Source organism: Miscanthus floridulus, chromosome 19 (assembly GCF_019320115.1).
Source record: "Miscanthus floridulus cultivar M001 chromosome 19, ASM1932011v1, whole genome shotgun sequence".
Classification (NCBI taxonomy): Eukaryota; Viridiplantae; Streptophyta; class Magnoliopsida; order Poales; family Poaceae; genus Miscanthus; species Miscanthus floridulus.
The window spans coordinates 41,163,596-41,175,343 of NC_089598.1; the positions used below are offsets into that span (position 1 = coordinate 41,163,596).

Consider the following 11,748-nt stretch of genomic DNA (forward strand, 5'->3'; position numbering starts at 1 on the left):
TCTTCATTAAACCAATTACTCATATGTGACGATCTATTTTTGAATTATATATAATGAATATCACTTCGTCATAAGTCTCTAGGTCCTTATCATGTATTACTGTGGGACCAAGTCCATCATGCCACACGTGTAATGTGGGACTCGTTTGACTTATATGGCAACCACGTGTAGCTGTGGGACCGAATAGCTTGTATGGTAGTCTCATGTAATAGTGGGTCCCATAACCGCCTACCAAATGTATATGTGTTGTGTAACTGTGGGATCCAACGTCTTGCGTGGTATGCCACGTGTATATGTCAAACCGAACCACCCATGTGGCAGCCACGTGCAACAGTGGGACCCACTGCAGTTCGCCACGCCCCGTGTAATTGTGTGACCTGACGTATTACGTGGCACCATGAGTAACAGTAGGTTCCACGATGTCCTGCCACATGGATAGATCATTTGTAGTTGCAGGTAGGGAATGAGATGGTCTGGATGAGCCTTAGTGAGCCTATGTTAATCGAGTTATGTCAAGCTGGCACTACGAGCCACGGGAGCATCCTCGGCATCAAACGCCCATGGACTAGACCAACACGAGCACAATTTACATTGGGTCAGCACCACATAACTAATTGGCCCCAAAAAGAATTATCTTATAAGTTTGGTCAAAGTCTAATTATCCTAAGAGCAAGTATAATAGCAGGCTGTAAGCCGACTAAATGCTGAGGTGGAGGAGAGAGGGGAGGAGAGAGAGAAGAAGCGGGCTGTAAGCTTACAGCCGGCTTGGGCACAAGAACCAAGAAAGTCTGTGAGAAAGACAAGTGGGCCATGTATTAACTGTAAAGAGTTAACTACTGTATGAGTGGGCTGAGAGAAGGCTACAACGAACCTTACAGCCAGCAAGCCGGCTGTATTATTAGCCTTGCTCTAAGTATGACTAAGTTAGTATCAACATTTATAATACCGAATAGTTATACTTTGAAACCATATTACAAACAAATTGACTTATACTGATATGATATCATAAATATATATAGATACTTTTATACATTGGTCAAACTTATAATAGTTTGACTTTGATTAAACCCATAAGGTCATTTTCTTTGGACGGAGGTAGTAGATGCTAAAAATTATCTAGGGAGATTCAAATGGGCGTGGTTAATAGGCCACCTAATTATTAGCTGGACATCCAGCTAACAACTGTTTCACTAGCTATCATAACCCAAAAAATAACAGCTAATAGATTGATAAAAGACATATTTGCTCCCTCACCTACCCTACCACATGCCCTCCCAGCAGTACCTAATATATTTGCGGCCCTTCTAATAGTAGCTAAAAGAGGAATGACATTATAGACAAACCATCAATGCATCCACATTTTGTGCGCTAGATTCGAATAACAGCTAAGCTAATAGTTAGCCAACCAATAGTTAGCTAACTTATATTAGTTATGAACTATTATCTAACTAACTAACAATGACACCCTTACGTTTGCTAGCTAGAAATATATGTATACCTACCAAAATATTTTCATTGGAGTGACAATTCCTTTTTCATACCCGTATAATAAACGAATTAATAATTAAGCATGACTGTTGTTATTTATCTAGTACCCTTTAGGTTCTCTTTTATCATGTGTTGGATGATTATATATTAAATCTAGCAAGATGATTCATGAAATATATCATTCTATTTTATGTAATTTAGTTTGCAGCTTTCTAATCCCTTTTGACTCATGGTTCTTACTCTAGAGTCTATGATTTCAATGACGTTTATTGTCACAAGAAATAATTTTTACACCATGAGATATCTGATCTTTATTATTTTGTTAACGCCATGACCTTGAGTTATATACACTACTACAAAAACCATTTCTAGATATGACTCTTTTTGGTAGAGGCTGCTCTATCGAAATTCACCTCTAAAAATGGTTTATGAGCCGGCTTGTGTCTCTGGAAATCGATTTTTATAGGCTGAGGCTAGGCTTGCCAGCCTCTAAAAATAGGTGAAACACAATAAAATTCACCACTTTTGTAAATCAAGCTAGATGAAAGTCATACTTTATATCAAAATTGTAGTGCTAGAAGATTTCTACAACTTAAATCAAGTTTTCTTTTTGAAACGTATTATTTTTATTGCAACCCATTTACAGAATATTTAAATAAAAACTATGGTCAAATACAAAGAACCAATGTGTAAAATTAATCAAGTAAATGTGACAAGAAAAATAATTTCGCAACCGTTCCCCGCTCCATTACAAACTTGACCGCTAAATATATGAAATTTAATTCACTGAGAGTGAGCTATCACTATACGCCAAAAATCCTCCGCGAAGAAAAGGCCCCCCTAATAACAAGTCAAACTTCTGTTTTTCCTTCTCTTTTAGAATCGCAAGCTAACAAAAGACTTTTAAACACACACAAGAAAGGGCAAGCATGACGAGTATGGTCTTAAAAGTCTTTTGTTTAAATAGTTGCGTACCAACAAAAAAATGGTGGAAGTGCGACAGGAATGCCTAAAACCATTTCGTCTGCATTATTTTGTTGGCTTCAAATAAAAGTTTTTGCTCCTCCCATGAAAACGAGCCAGAAAATCAAATCTTTGTGGTGCAGTGCACGAATCATAGTGGAATTGAGAGGACGGGACATCATTAGGAGTGAGCCCTTGTACTCGTGGTAAAAGTGTGCTCTGTTTCTCGTCATGGCAATTTTACAACCAAGTCAAAAGGGCAACATTCGCATGTTTATTTATGCAAGGAACGTCAAAATCCAGAGTACAGACTACGGAGCGCCACATTAATAACACGGAAAGGAAGCAAGAAAAAATGGCAAAAAGGAGACTATGATGAATCCATCCATCGTCAACGAAACGCCAGTTTTATCAGATGACGACGGGCATGGCACCCGCAGAGACGGGCTCACACGTACGACGCGCCTCGCCCTCGCTGGCCGCCGCCCCAGCGATCGAGCACTAGCAGGCAGGCTCCCCACCTTCCCCTCAGGCGCTACCTCGCCCGCCCTCTATAAATGCGAGCCTGGCACTGCGCCGAGCTTACCTGGAACAGAGACAGGGCAGGCCGCAGGCCATCCATCGCAGAGAGGGCAGCAGCACGCCAGCACCTGAGATTGACGGCGGGGCCGGCCCTTCGGAGCAGGTAGGGTGAGAGATGGGGAGGCAGCCGTGCTGCGACGAGGTGGGCGTGAAGAAGGGCCCGTGGACGGCGGAGGAGGACCAGAAGCTCGTCGGCTTCCTCCTCACCCACGGCCACTGCTGCTGGCGCGTCGTTCCCAAGCTCGCAGGTCAGAATCTCCCTCCCTGCACTCCACCATGTATGCATGTGATGTTGTGACTGGCCGGCCGTCTGTGCTTCCGCCGCGCTCCGGTTTCGGCTCCGGCTCCATCCCTGTCCCTGACGTCGTGTGTGTGGTTCGTGCGCTGCCGCAGGGCTGCCGAGGTGCGGGAAGAGCTGCAGGCTGCGGTGGACCAACTACCTGAGGCCCGACCTCAAGAGGGGCCTGCTCTCCGACGACGAGGAGAGGCTCGTCATCGACCTGCACGCGCAGCTCGGCAACAAGTGCGTTCGTGACGGATGAACTGCGAAATGCTTCATGGTTTTCTTGGGCTCCGCTCGCCATCAAACGCCTCCGGGTCGTTTCACCGCGGACTACTGGTCCTCTGTTTTGTCGCGCCTCACCGCATGACGCTTGACGCAGGTGGTCCAAGATCGCGGCGCAGCTACCGGGGAGGACGGACAACGAGATCAAGAACCACTGGAACACACACATCCGCAAGAAGCTCCTCCGGATGGGGATCGACCCCGTCACCCACCTGCCATTGCAGCAGGAGCCGCCCGCTCCTCTTCCTCCGGAGCAAGAGCAGGAAGAAGAACCGCATCAGCCGCAGAACGGCGGCGAGCTCATGCAGGAGGGTGCGGGGGAAGACGACATCACGCCGATGATCCAGCCGCACGAGATCATGGCGCCGCCGCCACCACGTCCGACGGCGGCGGCAAGCAACTGCGGCTCTGCTGTTTCCTCTGCCTCGGCCGGGTCCGCGTCCGTGGTCTCGCCGTCCTGCTCCTCCTCAGCCTCAGCCTCGGCGGCGTCCAGCGTGGAGGCGACGGAGTGGCTGGAGCCCATGTACCTGTTCGGCATGGATGGCATCATGGACGCCGGCTGGGGCGGCCTCCTCTTCCCCAGCACCGGCGCTGGCGCTGGCGGCGGCTTCGGCTTGGGCGCCGTCGATCCGTTCGACCAGTACCCCGGCGGCGGCTTCGATCAAGACGACCACTGGATGTGAATGTGACGCGCGTGATCGTCGTCCTAGCAATGCACATAGATTCGCCGCTTCCCCTTCCATCTCGCTTAGCAGCATAGCGCCATAGCCTAGCCTAGCCTCCATGTTTTCTTAGCTCTCTTTGGACTGTGCGTCGCCATGGCCGTCGATCCTTGCATTGTTCGGTCCTTCAACTTTAATCCAATCCAGTGCTGATAAACAAGAATTGACAAATTCGTTCGGGTGTGCGAAAACGTGACTGTTGAGTTGACGTGACGCGTCTGATTCAGCTATCTAGTTCGGTGGATTAATGCCAGTCTCCACTCTCCAGAGCTGAGTGACTCTGCGTGACGGCGTATGCGCGTGAGGACGAGAGGTGGTTTGTGTCAGCTTCCGACTTCTCATGCGGCGCCGGTGCTCCAGGCTTTCTCCGGCCGGCTGATGGCGCCGATTGTCGCGACGCGCCGTACGTGGCGAGCGGCAGCGCGCGTCGCCGCTTCTTTGACCGCTAGTACCTCGTACATGCATGCATGCCAAGATCGTGCTTGGTTTCCAGTTAATCCGCGCTGCATCGTTTTTTACGTGTTTATAGAAAGGAGCGCCGGCGCATATCTACGGTCTCTGGTCAAACAAACATGGCGCCAATTCGTCGGCATACAAACTGACAGTCGCATGTTGCAGTCAACCTTGCAGTCCCAGCATGAAATTGCTGTATTGTTTTCATAACTTTTTTTAATCATAATTCGGCTCTAGGGCCTTATATTGCACGCATTAGACTCAGCCAAATCACGAGTCACTTGAACATTTACAATTTCGGGGAGGGGGCCATCCCACACCTGGGATTGGCCCGGGTCCCAGCACAAACTTAAACTAGCAAGTTCATGTGCTGCATTGACACTACGAGAAACAAGTGAAAACTCTGGCGAAACAAAGCGATCATACAGGAGATCTCCACGCTGGTGTATACGTTGACGCTCTTCTCCATCTTCTAACACATGGTAGACTGATTTTACAGAGAACCTCCCTTCTGTGTCAAAGTGCCAAGCAATTATATCATCACGCCCCATTCTTGTAGGAGTTGCCAGAATATTTGTAACATCCTCTTCCCAAAAGATCTCACGTACTAGCTGTACATCCCAACCTCCTGTGGCTGGGTCGATGAGTTCTCAAACTTTTGAAAGCAGAACATGGAGTTATCGGCCTTGGGGTCACTCCGCACGGAATCCATGGATCTTCCCATATTCGCACCTGCATGCCATCGCCCACGCGCCAAATTAGACACCTCTCATCGCAAAAACTACTTCATAGTTTCTGCCACGAGACACTACTCGTGAAACTATCCTCCCAACGCAATAATATTTAGGGCCTCTTTGGCACGGCTTATGCCGGCTTTGGCTTCATCTATTTTGCGCAAATTGAGGCACTGTAGCGTGAAGCCGTTTTGTAAGCCGGAGTTAAAATGAACTAGAAGTCGAAAAAAACTAGTTTTTCTGGCTTCACCGGCTTTAACTTCACCGATGAAGCTGTTTTGGATAAGCCGTGTCAAAGGGGGCTTAGAGTACTCCCGAAAAAAATCAAACCAATCATTCGCATCCTCTCTCCTACATTCATCCAGGTCCCGTGCGGGCGGATGCCCCTGTGGCTCGGTCACGCAGGCTCCCATCGGCGGCCGCAAGCGAAGCTCTACGGCGGAGTGAGCTCCCCGACGGAGGCCGTGCGAGGTCCGTGGTGCAGTGGCGGCCACGCGAGCTCTTGGCGTCGGCCATGCGAGTCCGCGCGCGAGTCCACGACGGCCTCGCGAGCACCCCACCAGTTTGCGCAAGCTCCTTGCCGACGGCGTGGTCCACGGCGAGTCGGCGGCGTCCTCGTGAGCACCCTGCCAGCGGCCAAGCGAGGTCCACGGCAGACCTCTCCGTGGCGGTGCGCGAGCAAGGCGGTCACGCGAGGCTCCATGGGGGCGGCGACGGCGCTCTCCACGGCGGCTCCGAGGCGGCGGCTGCGCTCTCCACGTGAGGCTCCGCGGCAGCGCTCTTCACGGCGGCGGTGCGGCCGGCGCAGCGTTGCTGTCGGCAGGGAGGGAGCGTCCGCGCAGATGGGCTTCCGCGTCACGGCGAGGATGGATCCTGCGGGTCCCGCGGTAGCGCAGCGTTGCGGCCGGCCGGAAGGCCATGTCCGTGCGGCGGTGCGGCGTTGCGGCTGGCGGGGAGGGCACGTACGTGTACAAGGTCACCATCTTTAGCGCGCTCTCCTTCGTCTCCTGGACGCTCACGCTCGTCCTGCTCATCAAGTATGTCGCCGTCGTCCTGCGTGCCGATGACAACGTCCGTCGGGCGGCCGCGAGCTCCGCAGGTGGCGATGTCGGATGGCCGCGCCAGTCGGGATGGACACGACGAGTCGGGGCGGGGATAGGAGAGCGCTGGGGAGATTTAGCACACGAGATCTGGAGATGTCGGGAAGAAACCATGGTACCCTCCCAACGTGGACGAGACTCGCCTCTTCCGTCTTCGTGCGTAGACGTCGTTTCTTCAAAATTTTTCCACTCTACATTCGATAAATGATCTGCCACCGCTACGTAAAAAACGATTTTTAGCAACGGTTTAAATTTTTTTTAGGGGCGGCTGGTGATGGAGCCACCCCTATAGTGGCGTGCTCGGGTGGCCAGACACCAGCCGCTCCTACAAATAAAACAGCAGGGGCGGCTGGTGTTACGAGCCGCCCCTGAAAATGCTATTTGTAGGAGCGGTTGGTGATTGAGCCGCTCCTACAAATGCCCCCATATATATAGCTCCGATTTGTAGGGGCGGCTCAATCACTAGCCGCCCCTACAAATGACCCACATATAAAACAGCTGCTGCACCTTCTTCCTCACCGGATCACTCACTCCAACCCGTGAAAGAAAGGTGAAGAGGCCTTGGGCACCTCCCAAAAATTGCTTTACTAAGGAAGGAAGGTTTTGCTCTCAAATCCTTTGGTGGAGAGGTTGTAGAAGGTAATAAAATGCTATTCCATACTTTTTTTTGAAGTTTTAATGGTTGGCTAGTGAGTAATTAAAGTTTTATTTTTCTCTCTCTTCTATGGTGCTTGAGCTATTTATGAAGCAAATTAGACCCAAGTTTTAATTGTATTGGGGTAAATTAGGGAGGGGAACAAGATCATACCTTTATTTAGTCCATGTTTCTTGATTTTAGTGGACAATTAGTTAGTTTTATGGATGTTTCATGTGCATGTGGATCTAGATTTAGGGTTTGGTTTTTTTATTAATTTTATTTTTGTAAATTTATGTTTGATGAAATTGGACTAGGGTTTGTATGAAACATATTGGGTAAAGTATAATTGTTGCTAATTGTTGTCTTTGAAATTGTTTGTTGTAATCAATAAATATGTATTTTAATTATTTATGGATAAATGGGCTATTAATTAATTTTCCTCTACCATGGTGTGTTTGTATGCTTCATGTAATTATATTAGATTTATATTCATATATATCTGAAGTATATACAATTATTCTCAAGTAATTATTAATTTGTTTCATTTTCCTTTAATGCTTGTTTTGTTGTTGTTGTTGTCAAAGATGGAGTACAGGAACTCTTGAATGTATGGTTCGTTAAGGTTCAAGGCAGGTTTCCGTGAAGAGGTGGATAAATTTATTGAAGCCGCAAAGAAGCATGCAACAATATTGAAAGAGAATAAGGATACAATTATTTGCCCCTGTAAAGATTACAAGAACCGTATGGCATGGACAGATGTGACTATCATCAGATCACATTTGATTATGTGAGGATTTATTGAGGACTACACAGTGTGGATTCATCATGGTGAAACGATTATTATTAATGATGAGGATGAGGAGGAATACGACGAACGAAACCATAGAATCCATGTCCCAATATTCAGCAGAGCTTGATGCACGAATGGATTTCGAGTTTGGCAATGAACAAGGTGGTGATGCTGGTGGTTGGGATGGTAACGACGAAGGTGGTGCCAATAATGATGGTGGAGCACGTGTCGGGGATGAAGATAATTTGGAGGACATGATTCGAGCCCTTGAACCAGAGATTTTACTAAATAGCTCGAAAGGTCTAAAAAATTTGGAAAGGGTGATAAAAGCATCGAAGGAGACTGTGTATGGTGTTGAAAAGGGCTGTCCGATACATTGGACATTGCTACGTTTTGTGCTTGAGCTGCTCATCTTGAAGGCTAAGTACGGCTGGTCAGACTATAGTTTCAATGATCTATTGCATCTCCTGTCATGAGTGCTGCTACAACCAAACTCAGTTCCCGCCAACACATACCAAGCGAAGAAGGTCATAAGTCCATTGACAATGGGTGTTAAAAAAATCCATGCATGCCCCAACCACTGTATACTTTTTCATGGCGAAACATTCAAGTCACTGGATAAATGTCCCCGGTGTGGGGCCAGCCGATACAAGAACAATGACCTTTACGGTGGGGATGAAGCCTCCACGAGGAAAAAGAGAAATAAAAAGGGTACAAAAAATGTGGTACACGAATCTCAGCCACTAAAGGACACTCCATTAGGCAATGATGCAAAGCAGAGAAGAATTCCTGCCTTGGTAATGTGGTACCTGCCAGTGACCGACCGCTTGAGACGTATCTTCCTAAACCCTAAAGAAGTCGCACTCATGACATGGTGGGATGATGAGCGCAAGGTGGATGATGTTAAGATTGCACACCCAGCTAATTGTAGTCAGTGGCAAAGGTTTGATGAGAAGCATAAAGAATTCAGCGATGACCTAAGGAATGTACGGTTTGGCTTGAGCACCGATGGAATGAATCCCTTCAATGAGAGGATGGGCGACCATAGCACATGGCCAGTGATCTTGACCATGTACAACATCCCAACATGGTTGTGTCAGAAGAGAATGTACCTTTTCCTCACTATTCTTATTTCTGGCCCTAAACAACCAGGCATTGATATAGACGTGTTCCTCGAGCCTTTGATACAAGAAATGGAGAGGCTATGGAGGCATGGGGAGCAGATGTACGATGTGTTCCGAAAGAAGGACTTTATATATAGAGCAATAATATTTGTTACTACCAATGATTACCCCGCGCTGTTTGCTTTGTCTGGACAGATCAAAGGAAAGACGGGATGCTTGGTTTGCTTAGATGGTACTACATGGGTGTACCTGGATGCATCCAAGAAGATAGTTTACCTAAGGAACCGATGCTTCTTAAAGACAAGTCACAAGTACCGTAGCAAATTGTTCTTTAGATTTTATGACAATGCCCCGGAGATTGAACCCCCTCCGGAGAGACGTCATAATAGAGAACACGTGTACAGAATGATGAAAAACATACACGTCGTCTATGGAAAGAAGAATCCGGATGGGACGAATAGAGATAGAAGCACACCTCTTGTCGAAGGCGTACCTTTCAAGAAACAATCGATCTTCTTTCAGTATCTGCCTTATTAGCCAGACTTGGAGGTCCCCCATGCCATTGATGCTATGCACGTGCAGAAGAATGTCTTTGAGAGTCTCATTGCTACCTTGATGGACACAGGCAAGTCAAAGGATGGTCTGAAAGCACAGAAAGACATGGTGCAGCTAAACGTGATGCCATAGCTTCACCCGGTACCTGAGGCTAATGGAAAATATACTCTCCCCATGGTGTGCTTCAACCTAACACCAGACGAGAAGAGAGCTATGTGCAATTTCCTGAGGGGGATCAAAGTCCTGACTGGGTTTTCAGCAAATGTTAAGAAGCTAGTGTCGATGAAGGACTTGTCAATAACACACTGTAAGGCTCACGATTGCCATGTGATGCTGACAGTGTTTCTACCTATTGCAATCAGGGCTATAAAGCCAGAGTTCTTGAAAATGGCCATCACCCGCATGTGCTACTTCTTTTCGAAGATCTCACAGAAGATGATTGGCAAGCAAGAGCTGGGTGACCTACATGAATTTGTGGTGGAGACACAAAACTAACTGGAGATGTGTTTACCTCCTGCTTTTTTTGATATAATGCCGCATCTCATGATTCACATGGTTCATCAGATATAGGCGCTGGGCCCTTGCTACTTGCATGAAATGTGGTCCTACGAGCGGTTCATGTCGGTTCTAAGTCGATACGTGCATAATCGAGCATACCCAGAGAGCTCCATAATAGAGGGTTACAGTACTGAAGAAGTCGTCAAGTGCTGTCAAGAGTACCTAAAAGTACAGAAATGGATTGGTAAACCCGATTCTCGTCATAAGGATAGGCTAGCTGGGAAGGGCACTAGTGGTAGAAAACTGTTCATCGACCATTATTACAAAGAGGTGAGTTGGGCGCATTACAGTGTCTTGCAGAGTACACAACTGATACAACTGTACATTGATGAACACTTGGCTATCATTATGGCGGAGAGAAATGGCCGTTCGGATGATTGGGTCATAAAACAACACAAGCAACGACTAACTACATGGTTGAAGGACCAAAACATATCGCCTGGAGAAACCACATACTCTATTACCATCAGTAGGTTGGCAGAGGGGCCATCGAGATAGGTGACATCTTAGAATGCTTATAACATCAATGGGTATACGTACTATACCCACGCAAAGGATAGTAAATATGTGAAGCAAAACAGCGGCGTTCGAATAGAGGCTCTTGATGGATTGGGGCGAAAGATCCAATACTTTGACATCATTGAAGAGATATGGGAACTTAACTATGGAAGGGATATAACGGTGGCCCTATTTCGATGCCGCTGGATCAAACAACACCAACTGAACGAGATCGGATTGATAGTCCTGGACCTTGAGAATCTAGGCTACCAAGATGACCCTTGGGTGCTCGCTTCACGTGTCATACAAGTTTTCTATATGTCTGACCCACAAAGTAACCTCCCCCAAAGAAGAAGACAAAACACGTGGTTGCCTCCGGGAAATAGCACATTATTGGAGTTGATGGCGTAGACGATGTTGAAGCTTACAATAACTACGATGAGGTGCTGCTATTCATAGACTTTCCTAAGAAGATCAGTGTTGTGGAAAAGAACCTCTCCAAAGATATATTGCCATGGGAACGAAAATGTGTCAAGGGGAAAGTCGTTACAGCAGGCTAGTTAGTTGTTGAACGTGGAGTGTTTATGTAAGTGTGTGTTTGTAAGACTTCATTTATGGATGCGTGTGAGACTATATATTTATGTGCGTGTGTAAGACTACATATTTTTGTATGTGTGTGAGACTACATTTATGCATATGTGTGAGACTACCCTTTGCAACATCGAGATGACTCTATTTGAACATCCACTCTATTACTACTAAAACTTTATGAAATCACTTAACACTTTATGTAACGAAGAAATGACCAAAATAAAAGTATGAGATCTTGACGAGTTATACAACTTTTATATTCATCACCTTTATAGCTGAAATCATTTAGTGTTTGAAAATCAGGTTTGAAACTAAAATGATAGAGCATGATTTTAGAAAATTTTAGGAAAAAAACCATCACATTTGGAGTTAGTATGAGGGAGAAAAA

General features: G+C 46.9%; 1 protein-coding gene and 1 pseudogene across 1 annotated transcript; both read left to right on the forward strand.

Moving 5' to 3' along the window:
* The first annotated feature begins 3,060 nt into the window (after nt 1-3,060).
* LOC136529618 (MYB-like transcription factor ODO1) lies at nt 3,061-4,362 on the forward strand. Its single transcript, XM_066522696.1, has 3 exons — nt 3,061-3,281; nt 3,427-3,556; nt 3,696-4,362. Exons 1-3 carry the CDS (start codon nt 3,149-3,151, stop codon nt 4,279-4,281), a joined length of 849 nt encoding a protein of 282 aa, XP_066378793.1. The 5' UTR covers nt 3,061-3,148; the 3' UTR covers nt 4,282-4,362.
* A 4,217-nt stretch (nt 4,363-8,579) lies between these two features.
* LOC136529757 (uncharacterized) lies at nt 8,580-10,136 on the forward strand (annotated as a pseudogene).
* Nucleotides 10,137-11,748: the final 1,612 nt, after the last annotated feature.

What these genes read in the sequence shown, in the direction of transcription:
- LOC136529618 (XM_066522696.1), top strand. Translation starts at nt 3,149, where the DNA reads ATGGGGAGGCAGCCGTGCTGCGACGAGGTGGGCGTGAAGAAGGGCCCG. An exon ending in CGTCGTTCCCAAGCTCGCAG is followed by an intron (nt 3,282 to 3,426) that starts GTCAGAATCTCC and finishes GCGCTGCCGCAG; the next exon opens with GGCTGCCGAGGTGCGGGAAG. An exon ending in CACGCGCAGCTCGGCAACAA is followed by an intron (nt 3,557 to 3,695) that starts GTGCGTTCGTGA and finishes CGCTTGACGCAG; the next exon opens with GTGGTCCAAGATCGCGGCGC.